Below are 24061 nucleotides of genomic sequence, written 5' to 3' on the forward strand. Positions count from 1 at the left end.
GCCAAACAACTATAGCCCCATAACTACCGTTCCGTTTCTGCTCAAAATCTTGGACAAAGCTGCCTATGTCCAGATACAACATTTACTGGAAACCAACAATAACCTTGGCAAGGGAAAATCAGGCTTCCGCCCACGCCACAGAACAGAGTCGGCCCTACTCAACCTTAAAAACCAGTTAGGAGAAATTATGGATAACGGCAAGCCAGCGGTGCTCCTGCTCCTTGACCTGCCTGCAGCTTTCGATCTTGTCGATCACAAGGTCTTTTGCAGGCATCTCAAGGATGCCGCCCATTTCTCAAAGGAAGCCATGTCCTGGATCAACTTCTTCTCGGAATGAAGACTTATGAGAGTGTTCTCAGATCACACCTGCGCTCCCCCGACCACCATCCACTGTGGAGTTCCACAAGGCTTCTGCACATCCCCTACACTATACAACATATTTACCCTACAACTTTTCATTGACCTGGACAATCACGGCATAGCATATACCATCTATGCCGATGATACCCAAGTCCTCATCCCCCTCTCTGGCTCCTATGATCTTGACTTGCCCACACTCAACAAAACGTATGCCCTCATTCAAGCCTGGATGGCGGCAAATGGACTGTGCCTAAATGGAGAGGAAACGGAAATCCTCCTAGTAGGACCAAAGGAAACTCTCAAAAAACTTGACAGCCAATATAAATCTTTTAACATTGAGAACACGGTTATCAAGGCCTCAGAGGCAGTCAAAACATTAGGAGTCTTCCTGGACTCCACCCTCTCAATAACGTGCCAAGTCAGTGCCATTGCCTCATCGGCACCACTCACCACTAAGATAATAAATGCAGTCAAACCGTACCTCTCGTCCAAAAACTGCCTAACCATAGCTAGAGCCACCATTGGGGCCAAGTTGCATTACTGTAATGCCCTATTTCTAGGCACCTCAACAAAAAACCTCAGCAAACTACAAATCACCCAAAACAATGCACTTAGAGCGGCATTAAGAATCCCGAAAAGGGAACACATTTCACAGGCCAGACACGACGCCCACTAGCTTCCTGCCAGAGAGTGGATACTCTACAAAACCTTCACCATCACTTCCAGGTGCCTCTACTTCTCAGCTCCTCCCTACCTGGCTGAGAAAATTCACACAGCCACTCCACCAGACCCAAGAGAGCCCCTACACTCCAACCAGCTCTTCGTCCCGACTGTTGAAAGAGCCAAAGCAGGGGGGCCAGCTTTCCATTCCTAGCACCTAAAAGCTGGAACGATCTGCCCACCTCGGCCAGGAAAGAGACCTCCCTCACAGCCTTCAGGAAAGCACTCAGAACCAAGCTCTTTAACTAGCCATGCTGACAAATATCTCCTGGTCCTACTGTAATCCCAGGACTTGCCTAAATCATGTTAGTTAAATGTTTATCTGAAATGCTCCACTGTATCTACCTAAATGTAATGCCATATGTTTTTTTCTCATATACCATGTAACTGTAACCAAGCAAGCTCACTGTAACAGCGCTGCGATGCCCCAGGGCCGTTGTGCGCTTTATAAATGCAAATAAATAAATAAATAAATAAATAAATAAAACGTGTGACAGAGCAATGCTTGACCTGTCCCTCAGTGCAACCATGTCTCTGCTGCAGGTGTTTTTTGTCAAAACATTTCCTCCTGTCACTAAAATAAAAGGCGCATACCATTAAGAACACCATATTTCTATTTTAGAACATTTTAGAAAAGTGACCCCAATTTCCCTACATGCAAGTTGGGCATTTCAGAAGGAATGGCTGATATATCCAATTGCAAATGGTACCATAGGCTTGTGTTGGGATGGAATACCTGGTGACCAATGTCCCCCGGTGAGCAAGAGTTGGCCTTACCTGCTTATCTCCAGTGTGAGTACACCATACTCGTTCCTCATTCTATACTTCCCAGCTGGTGCCAGCCGCAGTTCAATTGGGACTCCATTTTTATACCTAAGAGAAATAATAAAAGAAAACACAAAGGTGCATCTCAGTGAAATCATTTTCCATAGGAATGTAGACATGATTTAAAAGTATAATTTGAGAATGTTACATGCAGTTATATGGGCTCATTCCTTCAGCATTAACAATTTCTCAATTTGTCCCCCACTGCCCGCCCATTACTATACGTATTTTTCTTGCTCAGGTCTTTCTTCAAAACAACACACACACGGTCCTATGTGTAGAGTTTACTGAATCAAGTTTGCAAATATCTACAGCTTACTTAAACCAATTGTGGCATTGTGATGAGTATATTGGAAATGATAATAATTACATGGTTTATTATCTCCCCCGTTTCTCTGTCCTGTTTCTTCTGTTTTGGTTGTCGTGTGTTGATCTGCGCCCTGTTGCCTGCGGGCTTCGGCGATATACAAATAAATACAAATGTTTATAGAGCTTCTCACCACAGTACCTGTTGTCTGATAGAGCTGTAAATAACTGGGGTAACCCTTCCGTCATTTATTGATGCATTCCAATTCCATCGCACACTTAAAGGCTTCTTGCATCCTACACTCCAGTAAGGACATAAAGTCCCTTTAAAGATCATCTGGCCAGTGTTTGATCACTCCACTCAACCTTACGTCTCCCCCTCCAAAGTTCCCCCCCACAGACCCTAACTACCATTACAACACTAATACACCCTACCTGTAAGTGTCCCCTATGTACAGCGTGCCATTGCTTACCAGCATGCTTTGTGCTTTTTAAAAATCTCATGCATACATACAACTATATAATGATGTGTTATTTATATGGCACCTCTATCCAAAGTGATTTTCAGAGCACATATTTACATACAATATCACCCAACCGAAATTGGTACTCATTTATTGACCTGAGAAAGATGAAAGGCTGAGTTGGCCTTGCTGGGATTCGAACTTGCGACCTGTAGATCACACTCAGATCACAGCAGCAGGAACTCAACCTGCTGAGCTATCTTACCGGTTTCTATATGACACCCCTAACTCACCTGATAGAAAGGCACTCCCTCTGTTAGAGTCCTATGCAGAGGATAACCATCTAACTATCTCAAGGGATCAAGGTCTGGTTTCCATGGGTGATCTGCCCGTTGTCGATGAATCTGCTGCAAGTCTCCTCACTTTCCCCTGCTCCGGCCTACCTCCGCTCACTTTCCTTACATGGCTCCATGCTGTTCTCTCCAGAGGGGCAGCACCCTGCAGGCCTCGCACACATCCTTTGGCTATCCCTGGTCCCCTCTTCATCTCAACTTCTCATCCCCCGCCCACCACTTGCCTGTTGCGCTCTCGACGCATCCAATGTGCGGGGAAGTGTGTCCCCTGTCTCTGCTTTCTCTGTTCGACTTCTACATCAGGGTGCTCCCCCGTAGCCCCATCTTGCTCCTTTCCATTTCTCATAGGGGACACCCCAGTGACCCCCATTCTTGGTTTAGTCTCCCTTCCTTCCTCTGTTCCGCTAAGTCCTTCTGCTTGAGTTGCCTCCCATTTTAACTGCCCCCTGCCCCTCGTTTACATGGGTGAGCATAGTTAAGTTTGCCGTGATATTGCACCCATGAAAAGGGGACCTGGTCCCATAACTATAAAAGCTGGACGAAAATCCAAGGGTTTTTCTCCCTGTCGTATTGGAGCGGATGGGGGAAGCAGCAGAGAGAGAAAGAGAGAGGGAAGATGGCACCTGGTTGCAACGGGGAGAGCTTGCTCAGAAGGCTTGGAATGTGAGATTCAAACTGCATTTTGATTAACTTAATTGGCTCCCGCGCCCCGCCCTCCACCCCCAGTGCTAAGACATGACTAATCTATTACATGATGTGGAATGTAATCCTGAAATGGACAATTTATAGTTCATTAGTGAATTAATGATTGCTATGTTGAAACAAATAATTTAAAAAAATGTCAAAATAATCAAATCAAATCTTTTCCTCTTAATTCTTGGTTCACCTATCAAAATCTTCCAATTGTTATAGGTAGAGATATTTTCAATTGGATTGATAAAATGACGATGTCAGAGTGCATTATATTTCGAGACTATACCGGCCACTACTTCAGAAATAACTAGTTAATAATATGGCTTTAAGTACCCGTTCCACGGGCTACACCTAGGTGTAATGTCCCAGGGCCTGAGTTAAAGGCCCGAGCGAAGGGGCTAATTTGAAGTATTTTCGTACTGCGAATTAGGGGTGTTCACGGAAAGAAAATACTGTTCCAAGATGGCCACCATGGATTGGCACCACACCAGCTGGGGGCTGGAAGAAACCAGCCTAGTGCTTGCCAAGGTCCACCATTATACTTCCAAGCCAACTCCTCCTATTGGACAATAGGTGTGAGGGATAACTAGCCACTTTCTGTATATGGCCAGAGATGCAATGCATGCATAAAACCCCTCAGAATGCTTATGCGCCCCGCGCCATGATGCAGGCATTCAGAAACAGCATACAGACCCGCGTAGATGTCGATTACTGTGCTTCGAGGTAACAATTTCCCCTGTGGCATCTCATCTCAAATTTGTATGAAGTTGTTCGCTGCTGTCAGCTGTTTTCCAAGTCTTGCTCTACTGCCTTGAAACATCCCAATCTCGAGTCCCTGCCACATGGACCTTGTATGCTTAAGATCAGCTTGGAACTCCTGTTAATAAGAGTGTCATACAAATGTAAACTTTTCACTCTGCCCCAGATGTGATATACTGTACTCAGACACCCATTCTTGGGCTTACCTTCATGTAAATTCTATTTAAGCAAATTAGTCCACACTATTACTAAATAGAAGATGCCACATCTCTCTAAACACTACAAAGCCATGACACCTCGAGAAACCACAATGGGGGGTCATTAAGAGTATGACGTTAAGTGGTAAACATGTTGGTAAATCTGTTACTGCCACTTTTACCACTATGCCGCATTATGCATTCCAGTAAATTTAGGCTAATTCCACCAGTGGAATTACCACCATCGGTAATTCCCCTGAGAACTGGCGGAATTAACGCCGAAGCTAATTCCGTCGGCGGAAATACCACCGTCAGTAATTCCTCTGAAAACTGGCGGAATTAACACTGTTTTGCAGACATACTCGTAACGAGCCCCAATTGAATTACCTTATACAATGCAGATTAATAATGGCCTGCCCTATTTAGAAATGTACCTCTGTTTTGTAATCAAACTTTCTCCTTTTCACACCGCTAAGCCCAAGGAATGATTTTTAGCACCCAGAAGTTTACCACAACAAAATGACGCCAAAGTTTAAAATGGCCGACAAATGAATGAAGGGTGTCTCTACCATGTATAGGAAAGCGTTCTTTTAATTCTACATCCAATTGGTCGATCTAGCTTTGTGTTCCGCCTTCAAGACCGAAGGCCCAAAACTGTGTACAATTTATATACCGATAACATATTTTACTAGGAGACACAAGATCGTTTCCGGGTTACTGTTGTATCATCGCTATCCCTTCAGATCATCATAGTTCTTTGTTGAACAACTTTTTAGTTCCAGGAGGGGAGTGGGGGTCACTTTGAATAGGCCATGTGCGGGGACAGTTTGGGATGCCATAATCAGAGGCAGCTGGAGATAAAATGGAACTTGTAAAACAGGATTGGCGCCTAAAAATAGAGCTGGATTAAAAACAAAGGTGGGAGTTACAGTCAGAATATACTCCATAGTCATATTATACTCTGCGGGCTGCTCGCTCAGCAAAGCAAATGTACGAAATAGAACATAACCCCTTCTTCCACACAAGGCCCATGACGCCCGATAAGCCAGTGACATCAACCCTGACCGTATTCTGAGCCTCTGAGCACTGAGCGCGGGGAATCCACACCTGTTGCGGGTATTAACCAGAAATCTCGAACACTGTTGGGATGTTGGCCAAGGACCAAGATTCACGAGCTGTGGAATTCAGCATCTGAGAAGTCATGGCTGGCCCCTCTCTCTGCAAAGAGGGGCCCCGTTCTGAACGTTGATGCCTGCCCTGGAAGGAACTCGGGGATGAGTAATGGAGAAGGCACGGGGAGTTGCATATCACAAGGAACTCCGTGCAAAGGCTCCTTCAACACTCGGCTCAATTATCTTCGGATGAGATCGAATTCCTCATTAAATCAGTGGCGGTTGCAGCCGATCAGCCCTAGTAGATCCTGCTGGCTCATTGCTACGGTATCTGCACTGCACTTGTGCTCTGATGTTATGAATGTGTAATGTTATTCAGGAACACAAGAGTTCATGTGTGTCATAGCCAGTGAGGTTGTCGTGGGAGGCAAAGGTACAAAATAGGCGTTGTCAAGGGAGAATTCTCACGGGGGAGAATTCACCTGTTCAGAAACAGGATGACTGTAAAAAAATTAATAACTTTTAACACACGTAATGGATGTTTTCAATTTTGACTAGAGTATTTTTTTGTGTGATTACAGAGACTATTGGAAACTGTGATGAAACAGTGGAGTAACATTGGAATAATCATTGTTTCCACAGACACATGCATCCTTTTTTAGAGAATTAGTACCCCGGCGAGAGACAATCAGAATGCAACAAGCATTCTGATTGGCTTTTGCCAGGTCCCTACCCGGGAGGGAATCCCACTGTCGGGATTCCAAAGCCTTTGTCCCCATCGGGGTGTGTGGCAGCCCCTCAGCCAATGAGGAGGCTCGAAGTGGGGCCATCCCCGCTCCGAGCCTCCCTGCGGCTGAGAGGCTGCCTTCGCCCCCCGCCGGGGACTCGGGTAAGTCTTTTTTTTTTTTTTCCTTCCCTTCCTTCCCCTCCCTCCCACCCGCCCCCCCAACTTACCTTCTTGATCCTGCGTCCCTGCCGGGGGACGAGGTAAACCACCAGCCGTGTGTAGACTCGGAGCGGGGCTATCCCCGCTCTGCGCCACCACACGGCTGGGGGCTTCCCTCGTCCCCTGCCGGGGACGCAGGTACTTTATTTTTTTTTATTTTTCCCCCGTCCCAACCCCACTTACCTTTTTTTTAATCCTTTTTCGGGAGCGGACGCTCTGGGAACACTTGTGTTCCCAGCACGTCCGCTCCCGATGGCTGCCATGGAAAGGGAAAACGGACTCCGTTTTCCCTTTCCATGGCGGAGGCCATTTTCTTGGTCTTTTTTTTTCTGTCCCAAAACGCTGCAGCGTTGAAACGCCGCAGCGTTTCGGGACAGAACAAAATTGCTTTTAGTACCCCGGTCACGCAAATTTTGCGGGCCGGGATACTAATAGCAATAGAACCCTCACGGCAGGGGCATTACCGACTCTGGTAATGCCCCGGGGCCTCCGGTAATGCCCCCGCCACTCGTGTTCTATTGCTTGAATAAAACATGATGTCAATTTCAATAACAAGTCAGGATAAGGTAAAAAGGAAAACAAAGGCCTTCACTGTTTCTTGGCACATATGAAAATTGGAAAACAACCCAATGTGTAAAATGCTTGCATTAGTAGAACCGATAAACTGAAATTAGCCACTTTTCAAGTTATTCAATGACTTGGTGTAAACTACAACAGATCCATAAGGAACAATTTACTGAATTTATGTCGACGTATATATTTTTGAGGTGGGACTAAGCCTTATTTGCATTGGTCTTTCCCCTTTTGTAATAGCTTGGTAGGTGTAGAACGATGCTCTGGAGGGTTGCCCAGAGCAATGCCAGAGGTTAGGATTAATTCAAAACCATCCAGCCATCACCTCTTTTGTTTTGCTATTATCACCTCAAGTGGGACGGTTATGCCCAGATCTGAGTCCCGAGACTGCTGGGGCTAAAGGCCTAAGCTAGTCCTCGCTGATGAGGCCCAACAAGGCTAAAACATGTTTGGGGATGCTTGTGGTCTTGTGCATAAGGGATGTGACCTAGCAGTTTGGGCTGGATTGCCCCTTTTTGGGGCGGGACTAAGCCTGATTTGCATTGGTCTTTCCCCTTCTGTAATGGCGTGGCAGGCGAAGAACGATGGTCTGGAGGGTTAACCAGAGCTGTGCCTGTGGTTATGATTTGTTCAAAACCCTCCAGCCATCAACTTTAGGTTTGGACGTATTTATTTCAGTCAATAAAGAAACGGTTTTAAAAGGATTCATCGGGTTAAGAATAACTACGGTGTGAATAAAAAACAATAGCATCAAAAGGTTCTTAGTAGACTCAACATGAAGAACAGCAAAATCAAGTAATTTAAATCAGGTGAGTTTTCAATGGGTGGAAGATGACTTTTAAGTGTTAGTGCCACTGTACAAAACTGATTGGGGCAGAAAGAGGTGAACAGTGGAATCCCAGTTCTCATGTTTAGTTCATTTTCGCCAAATTCATCACACAGCTTTGTCAGGATATTGAAATAGGAATTTGAAAAATGTGGCTTCAATCGGCTAGAAGAGGACTGAGGGACAATCCAAAAAAGAACTGAAGTGGGAGAATGGAACAATACCCTCCCCCCAGTCTCATACAGACCATGGCTTAGGGGACCACGACCCAAGCACCCCCACGAGAGGAGTTCGACCAACTCCCTTCTTTACCAAACAACCAGGTACCATGTGTTCGTGGCACACATGCACGAGGAGCATGCCCACTACCAGGCCCCCGTCAAGCCGACGCCTGCGACATGGACCAGCTCGACTAGAACAACAGCCACAAGTATTCACATTGTTAGAGTTACCATGACGACATAGCCAACAGACAAGAACACACGTGCCACCATGCACACTGGTCACTCACACACCAACCCACACGAAGAACATACTCAGTGCTATGATGTAGCGGACTGACATACCCACGGACATGCATCGTTGTTATTTTTCAAATAGGCCTTCTACCGCACCGCAGAAACGCAAGAAGCCTGAAGAGCTTGTGTATATGCTTGCTGATACTTTCCTCGCTACCTATCACTATGAAGATGCCACCATGTATAACTAATGCTTCTTGTGACACTCTGTGGCCCCGCGACCCCCATATTATGGGTTATGTACCACCACCCAGAAACTAGGCCCAAGTAGGCCGCAAGCAAGAGTCCCCAGGCAGGAGCCTTGCAGACGAAAATCCTCCCAAGACGAAAAGCAAAGCGCCGACCATGCAGAACAAGTCCCAGCGAGAGCCCACAGCCAAGGCCGCAATGTTGCAACCCACATGCAGCGCTCTCAGCGCCAAGGTCACACCTGCAAATGCCAAATGCCCCTCAGAGGCGAACTACTCTAATGCTCATAATTCTGCTCCAGCTACGGTCTCTCCGCACGTAACCAAGCCGAACTGACAGAAAGTCGCCAGGGTCCCTCGTCTGGGACATAGTCTGCAACAACGAAGCGACAAGTTGGACACCTACACCGATGGGAAAGGCGTGATCATCAGCCACTAGCAAGACCTGTCCATTATCCGCCACAAACACATAGTTGCACATTGTTGCCAACGCCAGGTACACCGCGAGCTGGGAACGGCGACGGTCCCAGGCTTGGGGGCTCACGGGAGAACCAATCAGAACACAAGGGGCTCATCACTGACGCCATTACCCTTAGCCAATCACCAAGTGTCCCCTTGTAACAATTTCGGTGTAGCAACTGTTAGGGACAGCCCAAGTGTACCACCTGACCCGTCCTTATCCACTAATATTTCCTTCCATAGGCACCTATACTAACCCTACCACTTGGGGAACCAACCCGGAGTGGCGTTAGGTTTTGTGCCGATTTTTCCCAGGTGACGCGAGTGGCGCGTCATACTGCTGTAAAAAGGGCCTGCGAGCCCCAATAACGATGAGAGCCTCTCCGGACGCATACGGTCTGAGCGTATCCCTGCCATTACTCTAATAAACAGCAGTTTTTACCTTGCTCTTGGGTGTGTCTCATACTCCTTTTGGGACACGGGAGGTGTTGGGGCCTCCCCAGCCCCAGAGGTCCGCGGACGGCTCTGCCGGCCCCCAGGAAAATCACCCCGACAAGTTGGAGGCACTGCTGAGATCTGTTTGAGGTCTGCCTAACCTGAGTGTATCATTACAAGGCCTCTTGCAACGAGGAAACCCGGCAGCGTGGCCCCCTCTGCCGTTGCCCCCTTTTGAGGACTACAGGACCATTGCGGAACTGCGAGAAAACCGGACAGCGCAATCTGGACATTGGCCCTCGGGAGCCGACTTGAGAAGTATACTGCCCATGGTTGGCGAGTGTCCAGACGTGGTCCAGATGAGGGGAGGTGGCGAGCTGCTTTGGAGAGGTGCACGCAGTCGTGCAGCCCCAGCTCACAAGGACTTGGTGAGTATAACACGCCCAACCAGCAAAGTAATGTTGTGTGGGAGGGGGGAGGAATTGTAATGAGGGTGAAGGGAGGTGTTTGCAGTGTGTTGTAGAAGATTTGATTAATAGGTGGCGACAGACGTGTGAGTGGTAGTGGGACAGGCACAAGGGCCGTCTTCTACCACGTCACAAAGTGAGTTGGGTGGAGCTCAAAGCTACCACGTGTGGTTGTTCGAAGGCACTGATTTGTCCAGATCACGGGCACCTGTGGGGGATGGGTGTGGCTTTCCTATGAATTGATGTTTTAGATCAATGAGTAGACGAGGATCCCTACTAATTGAATGTTGAAGCTCGTTAGGTAGATGATGTTTTCCCGCAGGAGGTAGCTAGTTTTGTTCCCAAGTGCAGAAGACAATTGGCTGGTTAAGCTCCAAGAGGGAGGGGGGCGTGTCACACGCGAGGCGACGCAGCGTGCGCAGTCCGATTGTAATAAGTTGATTGTGTGTGGCATATTCCACTATAGATGAAGTGGGAAGACAGCTGTGGGGCTTACAGGGAACAAGAGGGTTAAAACATATTGCGCGCTCTTAGGTTTTGTAAAGTTTTCTTATCGGTAATAGCTTGCAGAGATTGGTGACATCACCCATAGGGCTTGTATAGGACACCATGACCATCTCGTGTCAATCCAGGGTTGGTCGGGGGACAGGAGACGAGGAAGGGGCGGGACAGAAGGGGAGAGGAGGCCGCACACAGTGAACGCCAGCCGCACTTGATAAGGGAAGGGCGAAAAAGGGAGGGGTGGCCGCGCACGGAGAACTCCGGTCACGCTCGACAAGGAGGTTGAGAAAGGGGAGGGAGAGGTCTGACGAAGAAAGGAAGGTGGGGCGGCTGTAAAGCACGCCACACAGGGCACGCAGCCGCAGGGGGCTTTGTGCGCCACGGCGGCAGGGGGCCATAATCGTCACATCAAGGGAAACAAATAATAAAATAGAAAGAACTGTACACTTGCAATTGTATTACTTTTCAGCAGACAGTTGGAAGTCCCCAACTTACAGGGCCAGGTAAAAAAAGGTTGATATAGAGAAAAAGAAAATTGTAACATGGCTACATACTATGGGTCGGGGGCAGGAGTTGGGTGGGGGATGAGAGGCAGCGCTTTAACTACACCCCTCCAGCACATTTGCACGTCACTATCACCACATAAGGAGAAAATGATAAAATACAGCATTGACTGGACGCAAGTGATAGACAACAAAATACAAACACCATGGCCGCTTAACGGCAGCTCCGATTCATACACCCAGCACTCGCTGTTGGCATACATACACAACACCTATAAAGGAAAGAAATTAGCTCACCACATAGAAATGTTCAACTTATGGAAAATGTTCCAGGGAGCCAGACCAGGAGATATGGGAATGTTTACAGTGGAGGAGATAAAGGAGGAGAAAGGGAGCAAGGAAGAGAAGGAGGAGAACGGAGGGGGCATGGGTACGGCGCGCAGCAACGCAGCATGTACCAAAGAGGACAAGAGAGAGAAAGAAGGATTGATTGCAGTATCAGAAGCAAAGGTGAAAAACGAAGGGACAGAAGATATGCCTCTGGCGAAGGTAGTGAAGAAGGAGGAAGGGGGGGTTGTACCCAGTAACCGAATTAAGAGAAGCCGTCAGACAACAATTAACAGCCGCTGAGGGATACTCAAACCCTGCGTACCGCCCTCCACCATACGCCCCTACAGATAGCTACCAGAAGTGGGTGGCGGCGACTGGCATGATAGACTTGAGCACCACACAGGCAGGCACAGAAAGAAAGGGAGAAAGGGAGCAAGGAAGAGAAGGAGGTAAAAGAGAAGAAGGAGAACGGAGGGGGCATGGGTACGGCACGCAGCAACGCAGCATGTACCGAAGAGGACAAGAGAGAGAAAGAAGAATTGGTTGCAGTATCAGAAGCAAAGGTGAAAAACGAAGGGACATATGATATGCCTTTGGCGAAGGTAGTGAAGAAGGAGTAAGGGGGGGGTTGTACCCAGTAACCGAATTAAGAGAAGCCGTCAGACAACAATTAACAGCCGCTGAAGGATACTGAAACCCCGCGTACAGCCCTCCACCATATGCCCCTACAGATAGCTACCAGAGGCGGGTGGCGGCGACTGGCACAATAGACTTAAGCACCACACAGGCAGGCACAGAAAGAAAGGGAGAAAGGGAGCAAGGAAGAGAAGGAGGTAAAAGAGAAGAAGGAGAACGGAGGGGGCATGGGTACGGCACGCAGCAACGCAGCATGTACCGAAGAGGACAAGAGAGAGAAAGAAGGATCGTTTGCAGTATCAGAAAAAAAGGTGAAAAACAAAGGGACATAAGATATGCCTCTGGCAAAGGTAGTGAAGAAGGAGGAAGGGGGGTTGTACCCAGTAACCGAATTAAGAGAAGCCGTCAGACAACAATTAACAGCTGCTGAGGGATACTCAAACCCCGCGTACAGCCCTCCACCGCGTACAGATAGCTACCAGAGGGGGTGGTGGCGACTGGCACAATAGACTTAAGCACCACACAGGCAGGCACGGGGGGAGGGAAGAGAACTGTGGAAAACAAAGCAAACATATGACCAGATGAATGGATAGCAGCGCAGGTGCTCCTAAAACTCCGGGGGACACTAACGGGAAGAAGAGGACGCAGTGAGGAGAGTGAACAAGGAAGAAATGGACAATGCACAGACAGGTACCGAGGTGAGTGAAACCAGAGAAGGGCGACTGTCAGAGGTAGAGGAAGAAATGTTGGAGGAAAGGTTGGCTGAATTAAGGGAAGTACGAAGCGCACTGATCAGACAGTTCGAGCAAGAAACACGAGAAAGGCAGAAGGAAAGAAAGGAGAATAGGGAGGAGCAGGCGAGGATGAAGGAACAAACAGAAGAGAGGAAGAAGGAAGAGGAGCAGATGAGGGCAGCAGCAGAGAGAGTGTCACGCGCGGAGCAATGGGACATGAGAAGGAAAGAGGAAGAGAAGGATAGGGAAATGGAACTGTGGCAAAAGAAGATACTATCTGAAAGCACCCGGAAGTATGAAGAAGGTAAAGTAATAGAGAGCATATTAAAGAGAGAAGGGGGAATATGGAGGAGAAAGGAAGAAGAAGAGAGGATATTAGCAAAGGTGAGTAAAGAGGTATTGGAAGAACTACACAGGAAACGAGCGGAAATAGGTGGTGAAATAGTGGGAGAGAAGGGAGAGGAGAAAGGAGATAGGAGAGTGGAACATGGAGCTAAAAAGTACACACGCCAGAACTTGGAGGTGGCAACAACGTCAACACAGGGAGCAGCTGTTAAAGGAGGTGAGCACAAGGAGGCGGACTTAATAGATTTAAGAACGGTAACAGTGGGGGGAAAACGCACAGAGTGGGGATTGTCATTTCCTGATGGATTTGCAGCGAGGAAGAGGAAGGTTCGGGAACAAGTGGAAGAGATGGCAATAGGGAGAGTTTAGACAAACTATACATAACGCGCACTAACTGCGAGTCACCATGGGCATGTGAAAGGAGGTAAGAACTAAACACAGAGAAACACAGGTAAGGGAGGCAACAAGGAAAACGCCATAACCGCTAACACCGACACAAGTACAAACACCACGCCCATTGACACCACAACCACTGACACCAACCCCTGCGCACACCCGATATGTCGGCAGACTTAGGGACCTCCCAAGACGCAGGCAGGAAAATGGGCGAGCACGCCCACGGTGAGACAAGAGGGTAACAGGAGAGGGAGGAAGGATGCAGGGGACGAAAGAACAAACCACTGTAACATTGACATCATTGAAGAGCTACCTGACACAGAGGAAGAGGATGAATACACCAACATAACCACACGAGCACCGGGGGAGGTGAGGGAGTACCATTTAATGCCACTTCTGGAGAGGGGAGGGGCCAGACCACAATATGTCCCCTGCAAGCATGCCGAAAAATAAAATATAAAATGCAGGCTTCCATCACTAAGTGGAGGAGCTGGGAAGTGGATATATGAGATGGAAAAACACACTGTGGGGCAAAAACTAGCGGTGGGGGACGTGAAGGGGCTCCTGATCTCAATACTGGGGGATGCTGCAGATGATATTTGGAAAAGGGTGGGCTTCCCAGGGGTCACAATAACAGACAAGTCACATGATGGAGCACCATTTGCCAACTGCAGACATGCGCTGTGGCAGGCATTGAGGGTCTAGTACCCAGACACATCAGACATAGAAGCAATAACGTCACGCAAGATGCGTGAGAATGAAGATCCTGTTGATTACATTCAGGAGATTCAGGAGAAGTGGCGCTTGGAAACACAGGAACCGTGGGATAAAACACTAGCAATTTTCTACCATATACTAGTACAAGGGTTCACAGAGCAAGTACAAAGGCAGCTGAAGAAAATAGTGGGGATGGAAGTGAAGGCCTGGCCAGAAATACAACTAACCATAGTACACCATTACAGGATGTGGCAGGAAAAGATGAAACAAAAGGAGGAAGATAGGAAGGCAGAGGAAGCAAAATTGGTACAGAAGAAGCTATCAAAATATGCAATGGAAGGAGCACTAATAACAACGCCCGCCCCCACGCAGGTCACGGTTGCACAAGACACAACACAACAGCAGGTGGCACAATTACAGCAGCCAGCACAAATAATAACACAGCAGATGCCCCCGCCCCCACCATACACGGCATATAGTGGAGGAGGGTAGATGCAGATGGGAAATGGATATTTCAACAACTACAGGGGGAGGGGCGGTCAGATGAGAGGGAGGGGTTATGGCCCGCCTGCACAACAACAGGGGGGAGGGTTCCGGGGCTACAACCCAAAAGGACAGCAGGGATACCAAGACAACACAGGGGGTTTCCCATGGCAGGCCCGAGAACCATCAGTATGTTGGATATGTGGGATGGTGGGACACATGTCACGCACTTGCAGGATGAGACCCCCTCAAGTAGCCTGGGGGGAACAAGGGCAGCAAGGGCCTATGGGGGAACAGCAATTTTATCAACAACAGCAAGGAACACAGCAATGCCTACCACAACAACAAGCACCACTGCAACAACCCCAGCTACAAACACCAGCCTACATACAACAACCACAAATCCAACAACAACAACAACAGGTACAGCAAGCACCACCACAGCCACAGCCACAGGTACAAACATATACACCACCACAGCAACAAGTGATAACCACACAACAGCATCAAGGAGAAATGGTACATCAGCTCACTCAAATACAGGACAATTCAGTATCAACAACTGATGCACCTTTACAGCAGACACAGCTAGGGAAGGTCACAATATTGGGTCACAACCCTTACACAGGAAGCAGTCAGTCACTATACCCACAATAGGACAGCCACAGATGTCCTTGATGTGTCCCATCCTATCAGTAACACCTAATACTGCGGAGGAACCACGCATACAGGTGGCGATAGGTGACAAAATGTTTTCCTTCCTAGTTGACACCGGGGCAACTAGTTCTTGCATAAGGGAGGGGAAGTTTAAACTGTCAGGCGAAGCTATGCACACTCAAGGATTTTCTGGTGCTCGAGGGTTGGTTCCCTTCACTGATAACATCTCCTTATCTATAGGAGATCACGACATGTGTCTTCCACTTCTGTATTTGAAGCAGTCACCAGTAAACATACTTGGAATAGATATCATGAGCAGATTGAATATGACCATCTCCTTCACGTAGGAAGGGCATAATTAGCTCTACACCAGGCATTAACATGCTCACAGCACGACAAATACTGCAGGCTTATTGTGGCCAAACAGTGGCCTGGGTTGAGCCAGTAGATGGAGAATGGCAATAGCATGGTTGCGTGGAATTGAGGGCAACATTTGGAGGAGGCCAGCAGCTTACCTATGCAGACCAGAAACACCAGCAAGTGAAAAGGAGGGGAAAATGATTTCAGCAAGCATCGAGAGCATTATGGCTACTGCAGACTACATTGCAGTACATGCCCAAGATAGAGAGGGGAGGGCCTGGAGAGCTGTAATAGCGCTGGCAGAAGGGTGCAGGCTTACACAGGTATCGGATGAGGATCTGTTTTCAGACAATAATGGAGAGGGAGAGATGGTGTTTGGGATGAACATTAACATTTGGTTGAAAGTAACATCCAAGCAAGTGGCACAAAAAATGGGCATGGCACTAGAGGCACCTGCCCCTACACCGGTACCATTTTACGAGGAAGACATGGCAGCAGTACCAACATCTCTGTGGACCACCACTCCATATGACGTTGGCTGCATCAAAAGCATTGGAGGGGTAAAAATAAAACAGAAAAAGGAGCAATGTTACCAAGAGTAAAGCAATACCCACTATCAAAAGAGGCAGATGAGGGCATATATGAAACAATAACAGCCCTAATAAACAATGGTATACTAGTACCATCAGAATCACCATGCAACACTGCTGTGTACCCTGTGCGCAAAGCAAAAGGAGGGTCTTGGCATTTTATCCAGGACCTGAGACCTTTGAACTACATTGTAGAAGCAGAGTACCCCATAGCAGCTAACCCAGCCACCATACTATGTGGAATACCAGCAGAGGCATCACAGTTCACCGTGATTGACCTAAAAAATGCATTCTTTTGATACCTCTGCACCCTGACTCACAAGACCTGACAAGCTTCACATACCGCAACACAAAATGGAAACACACAAGGCTGACCCAAGAGTACTGTGAGTCACCATCCATCTTTAACAGAGTGATACAAATGGATTTTGGAAACATTGAGATGGAGAGCACAGTGCTGAAATATGTGGATGACATAATAATTTGCAGCACCACAGAGGAGAGGTGTAGGAAGGACTCAGTGAAGATGCTCACAGTGTTAGCTGAGAAGTGGTACAACGTAGACAAAGAGAAGTTACAGTACTGCCAATAACAGGTGCTCTACATTGGTCAGTTCTTTTCACAACATGGGAGGAACATTGCACCACAAAGGGCACAAGCAATAACAAACACACCACAACCACAGACAGAGAGTTACAGCAGTTTCTGGGCCTATGCAACTACTGCAGGGCGTGGGTTTTTGACTACAGCTCATACATAGGACCCGTACTAGAGGCCCTCAGAGAAGCACAGAAGGGGGATAAGAAGTTGGGATGGACAAGAGAAATGAAAGAGGCATTTGATGAATTGAAACACACCATCTCAACAGCACCAGTACTGGCCACCTCAAACTATGAACCTCAATTTTTCATCTTCTCCCTTTGCGACTCAGCAGTAATGAAGGCAGTACTGACACAGAAAACAAGCATGGGGCACAAGCCTGTAGCATTTTACAGCGGACACTTGGACCCTGTAATGTTAGGTCACTTCCCTTGCGAACAGAGCCTGGCTGCCACAGCCTTTACGGTAGAAAAATCATCATCCATAACAATGGGGTGCCCGACCACACTGTTCGTAGAACAAGCCCTCTTTGCGATACTAAACAAGCCCAAATCAACATTGACCACACAGAGGGCATCATGTTACGAGATCATTTTATCCAGACCAGAAGTAACAATTGTAAGGCGCAGTAATGTAAACCCAGCAAGGTTCATAGCAGAGGTAGTTGAAGACAGTGACTATGTTCATGATTGTACACATGCCATTGAAATTTACTCCAGTGCAAGAGGGGGGAGAGATAATGTACATTGATGGGTCCTCAACAATTGACCAGAGGGACATGGGGTAAGAAGGACAGGAGCAGCAGTGGTTCGTTTGACAGAGGATTGGATGTATGTACCCAGTGCTGCAGATAAGATTTTGAGTTAGGAGTATTTTACTCCCTATTTTTAAACTTTGAGAGTAAATGTGATTTTAAGAGAGTAAAATGACTTTTCTTCTTTGCAAGAGAGTAAAATGTATGCAACGTCCAGCCGATGTGCGCCGACGTGTGCAAAAACTGTATGGAAATCATTACTTTGCAGCAGCTTTCTGCATCGTGGCAGAATACACCTTTCATTATTTTTCTATGGTCTGGCCATTTGATCTCTCCTGTATATATTTAAATGTTGAAAACACAAAAACCCAGACAATTACACAGTAAAGCAAGCATGAATTGTATTGTGTGTTTTGAGCTTCGATAGCAGAATTGTCTTCAGATGTTTAATGAAAGGCTTCATTTCCTGGAGCCATTACTACCTAATGGTATGCAAATGTTATGATACAACTGTGCAGAAAGGTAAGGATTATGCTAAATTCTATATCTAATATCATGGTTCAATGGTTATTAGTGCTTTTGGCAAAAGGCTGTACATTGAACATATTTATCACAATTATCACCAAACCGAAGTTGGTACTCCTTTATCGACCTTGAAAGGATGAAAGGCTGAGTTGGCGTTGCCCGGATTCGAACCTGCAACCTACAGATCACAACAAAAAGTACTCAACCGGCTGAGCTATCTGATTGGCTAACATTCTTCAGAGGTCAGTTAACTGAGTATCGACTGAGGTATAATAATCACAGAGCCTAGATGTTGGACCAACCATGTATGAAGCACTACATAAAGTTAAACAACCATTTGGATTATCACAGGGACTGGTTTTTGCCAAGTTTCTATTTTCAATTACAAATCTAATCATTTTGAACAGCACTTTCACTTCCTGGATAGTCAAGTTTTGGATGTTTTAAATGTCATGAAGATTTGAGAGGCTAGAACACCTGTGAATGGTGTGATGTCAATCCCTCACCCGTACACAAAGCCTCTGCTGCCACTGACCATTTATAGTAATGTACCCCATTGATGTCAAGGTTGAATGGATGTAAACTAAACGATGCACAGTCATCATTTTACACACTGTTTTTATAATTAGATTGTAAATTACATTGTAAGTGTTAAAATTATCTGCTTCTGCATGATTATGCACACAGCACAGAAACTATGAAAAATACAATTGTGCAATACTGGTGTGCTTGTACTGGAGGGAAAAAAGCATAATTTGTTACAAAATATGAATTCTCAAGTGCAACTTAGTTTTCCATTTTATTAATTTTACAATCCTAAAATGCTAGGAAAATAAATACGCACAGTGATTCTGTTTGCTCCATCAGCATCAACAAAGCAGAAGCTGAATGGAAAGAAACTATTCCTTTTATCACAGTGTGCAGGTTCTTTTTTGAAAGGCTTCAAAGAAATACATTCTGTTTCAGAGGCGTTTGAACATGGCTTGCACTTACATCCATGTAGATAAACATCAAAAAAAGCGTTCTGGTTTCTATCAAGTAACCTGACCTTTGCACTGCCGTCTGCTCTAAACTTGTGTGTAAATGTACACAGGAAAATAATAAACCTGCCGTATTTACAAGATTTTCATGCGTAAAAAGGCCTTGTACGCACCTTATCTGGAGGCCTGTATTTACCTGTAAAATGTGTTCAACTACCACAACATTACTCAGCCCAAACAGCAGAACTAGTGGCCCTAATTTTGCCACTAAAAGAAAGCAATGACAAGAGGGTAACAATATACTCTGACAATGCATACGTCACATCAACAGTACACTCAGGGCTAATAAAATGGCAACGAAGGGGGTTCAGAAGAGCAGATGGTACCCCAGTACAACATGTCCTCCTACTTGCTGAACTGATTGACGTAATTGATGACCCTAAGTAAATAGACCTGGTGAAGTGTCAGGCCCACACTAACGGGAATTACCCTATCTCAAAAGGTAACGAAACAGCAGACGCACATGCCAAATACGCTGCGTACTTTGGCAAGATCTGGTCCCTCCCAGAAAAACAAAAAGATAAGGGGAGGGCGGGGAAGACAAATGCTGATGAAGGATGGATACACCCACATCCCTGAAACTCAAATTATGGAATTACAGGCAGCAGCACCTATGGCAGAAAAAGAACTATGGGTCAAAAGAGGATGCACAATGTCCCCCACAGTTGCATTATGGCGTCAGAATAATACAGGCAAAGTAGTGATGCCCCTAGCCTTATTGAAAACAGCCCTGGTTCAACTACACCACCCCACACACACAGGAAAGGAAGTGATTGCAGCACAGATAAAAGAGACCTGGTTCTGTCCCGAGCTAAATTCACACGTTGCAAACTTTATCAGCAATTGCCAAACCTGTCAACAGTTTACGGGAGGTCACACGCTGCAAGTGATCAAAGGGACTATATCCCGGCCAGAAGGACCATTTCTGCACCTGCACATTGACTACGTTGACATGATCAATGTATGTCAAGGACACAGATACATGATTGTGGTGGTATGCCCATTTTCAAGGTGGATCAAGGCTGGACCCTGCTCTTATGCAGACGCCTTCAGAGCAGCTTGGTTCCTAGTTAGGAAGGTGTTTCCGAGGTAGGGGGTTTGCAAGGTGCTCCGGTCAGACAATGGCCCACACTTTGCCAATGAAATGTTCCAACACATAACTACACTCCTTGGCATCAAACACAAATTTGCATGCACATACCACCCTCAGGCTAATGGTCTTTGTGAACGCCTGAACGGCCTCCTAAAAGAAGAAATAGCAAAAATTCTGCAGACAACTAAGGAAAGCTGGTTGTACTGCCTCCCCTTGGCCCTGTTTCAATTAAGGAATAAGCCAGGGTCAGATCACCACCTCACACCCCACGAGGTGGTGACTGGATGTCAGATGGGCCTTCCACTAACTCCACCATCAAGGGCCATGTCAGACTACCATACCTCCGCTAATGTTTTTGGTGATGAAATGTACAAATACGTGTCTTCCTTGATTACTAGTGTCGCCTTTATCTCTCAACAGTTCGAGCTGACGCGGGGCGGGTCGAAAAACACCCAACAAGAAGAAACAAACGAGGAACAGGAACAACCATCACAGTGGACTGTTAAGGAAGGGGACCACGTCCTCCTCCGCAACTTCAACCGCTGGTGGAACAGCTCCCGATTTACCGGGCCCCACCAGGTGGAAGCAGTAGCTCATAGAGCAATAAAGTTGAGAGATAAGCACGTCTGGAATCATCTGTATGACGTCAAGCCCTACAAAGATCAGACCAGCTCTTGCGTTGACGACAGGGCCAACGCAGCAGCCACAGCAACATAAGACAACGCGGCAGCAACAGCAACAAAAGACAACTGCGATACAACCCATAACCCCCCCAAACAATAGACACTACTAAGGACTCAAATGGACAATCGCCCATAGCCCACCCCATGGTCACGAGATCCCAGAGCAAACAGAACACTGCCCCGGCCAGCCCCGCCCCTGCCACTACCCAAATAAAGGACATTGCCTAACAAACTGTCATATTGCACCACACTTGTAGACACGTGCATGTTCTCTTTCTCTTTTTGTCTCGCACATGCAGGTACCACATACAACTGTTTATGTATAAAGAAAAGTGAAGTAACTAACATTTCGTTTTGCCCAAGGGTAAATGCTGCCCACAGACAACACACCTGAAGCACTGTCACTCCAATTTGTATATGTTATAAAAAGACCAAAATATTTAAAGAAGAGAAGAATACGTGTGTATTACAACATGTTCATTTTGGCAATAGAACAATCATTCCCACATCTCCACAAGCACTTACCAGCCCTGAGAGATAGGTCACTAAGACTAGCGTGGGAACAGCTTTTCGCTTGGGCATTAAACGATTACTTGATAGGGAGAGCTTGAATAAATAAAAACTAACAAAACTAATGCTTATTTTTAGACATTTTCGGCGGGCATCTACATCGCCAAGAATAATAAGCTGCAGGACCGCAGCAAAGGTAAGAGGAAAATGCTGGTGATATTAGCTATTGTAATAAAAATAATAGTTGTGTTGTTTATCACTATTCTACTTGCTGCCACTGTCTGGCAGACACACTATGCTTCGTACGTCATGGCTGCACCCCCTACTAATGAACCCCCCACCACGGCTGCAACAGGTACGGTGTCAGGTGGTACAAGTAGAACAAGAGTATACAGGGGAAGGATTAAACGTAGTAAATCTGTTGATAATAATGGGGTTGACACATATCTCACAGATTCAGCACACATCGCAAACAACATGTGGTATCAGCACATGTCTAAAATTGGTAAGGGGACAACTAAGGACAGCTGCTAAGTGTGCTCATTGATCCCATACGCCATGAGCGCCACCAGAACATTTGTGGCTACTGAAGTACCAGCAACATCAGTAGAATGCCTGATACACCTGGCCATGTTCCAAACGAAAGTATGTTTTCAAGGGAGAATGGCAATAATAAAGTGGAAGACAAGAGACATATACCCGTATGAAAATCATTTCATCAAGACACTTCATATGTACAATCACTACTGGCAGCTAACAGAAGGGCTCCAGTACGTGACGGAGGGGCCAGACAAAGGAGAGACGAAGGAAGTAACATTAAATTACCTACCATGTGAGTGGCGCACAAGTGAAGTTGTAGGAGTAATGGGGTGCTGGGAAAGACCACTATTACTAATATAGGGGAAAATATACACAAAGGAAGGATGGACAGACGGGGTTGTGGGGAGCGAGATGGCAACACTCACGAAACCAACCATGGCGAAAATGGACGAAGAAAACAACAAGTGTTTCAATGGATGGATAAAGACAGCTGGACTGGTGACCTGGTTGGAGAAGGACGAAGACCCAGTAGCAATACTTCCACTAACTGCACTGACACTATGTTACCAACACAACGGTGACGTCCATGTTGGAAGGAACAGCAATTGTAAAAGGATAGTGACAATAACTAAGGAGGGTACCGGTACAGCGGTTTTAATGGACCACTATTGGGCCTGTGGAGATAAGGCATACCACAGCTTGCCGCCATCTTGGAATGGACTATGCACAATGGTACACATAAATGTACCATCTCTAGTGGTACCACAGAAGGATGTTAATTTGGGGAATTTCCCTAAGATGGACGAAGGGAATAAAAGGAGGAAAAGATCTGTGACGATTGAAGAAGGTAAAGAAAATAACGACACAAACATATTGTCAAGAGTGAAAAGACAAGGAGAACCACTGACGGGAAACTACCTGTGGGGTAGATCGGAAACAGCTCTCAGTGACATTCCACCAGGACACAGACTGTTTAGCAGAGCAGCAATGTTCTTCTCATCAATAATACATCCAGGACTGCAGGCATATGCAAATGGGAAAATGGCTCCAGATAACAAGATGGGAGCTAATGATGACAATAAACTCCACCGTCAATGGATTTAATGCAATAAAAGAAGAATTGAGGGCAGTACAAATGGTAGCACTGCAGAATAGATATGTGCTGGATCTACTGACGGCGATGGAAGGAGGAGTTTGTGCACAAATTGGAAAATCATGTTGCACATTCATCCCAGCAAATGACGCAGACAACGGCACACTTACTGAGGCAGTATCACAACTTGCCAAGATGCACTCCAAGATAGGCGAAGAAGCTAAGGGAGTGAAGACAGATGGCAGCTAGTTGTCAGGGCTGGCTGGAGTAGTAATCAGGAAGAGTTTGTACATAGAATTAACATTGTGGTTGCCCAAGTCAAGATGGAGAGAAAGAAACTTAATCTGATTGGTTTAAGGAACAATAGTATTTTTGATTTGTCTGATTGGTGGATAGGAAAATGGGTTGGAATCTTGGGAGGTGAGCAAGATTCTAAACTGCCTTTCATCCATAGTAATTCAGTGGCTGGTTGTACATTAGTTAAGCTCCTTAAGTAAGGCCTTTCAGAGTTCAGAAGATTTACCAAAGAAATAAGAAAATCGTTTGCTGAGCCAGAGTGAACTAGAAGACATCAGGTGGGATCGTTCTTTTTGAAAGCTAAAAGATTTTCACAGTGAACTTTCATCTTTCATAAGAAAACTTTAAGAGTAAACGAGTTTTAAAGTTTACTGAGTGAAAAGACGTTTTACAGTTTTATTACTATAAGGAAACACGTGTGAAGACTGTGCGCTCAAGTTTTAAAGTTGTTTACTGCATGAAAAGTGTTTCAA

The 24061-nt window shown here is 46.4% G+C and overlaps 1 protein-coding gene across 2 annotated transcripts in view; it reads right to left on the reverse strand.

The window, feature by feature from the left end:
• MYOM3 (myomesin 3) overlaps positions 1-24061 on the reverse strand; it is a 450074-nt gene that overhangs the window by 289336 nt on the left and 136677 nt on the right. For both annotated transcript variants that reach the window (XM_069622682.1, XM_069622681.1), the window contains one exon: positions 1858-1953. In XM_069622682.1, coding sequence (XP_069478783.1) covers positions 1858-1953 — 96 coding nt within the window. The remainder of the gene's footprint in view (positions 1-1857; positions 1954-24061) is intronic.

Source organism: Ambystoma mexicanum, chromosome 11 (genome assembly GCF_040938575.1).
Source record: "Ambystoma mexicanum isolate Mex_15411 chromosome 11, UKY_AmexF1_1, whole genome shotgun sequence".
Classification (NCBI taxonomy): domain Eukaryota; kingdom Metazoa; phylum Chordata; class Amphibia; order Caudata; family Ambystomatidae; genus Ambystoma; species Ambystoma mexicanum.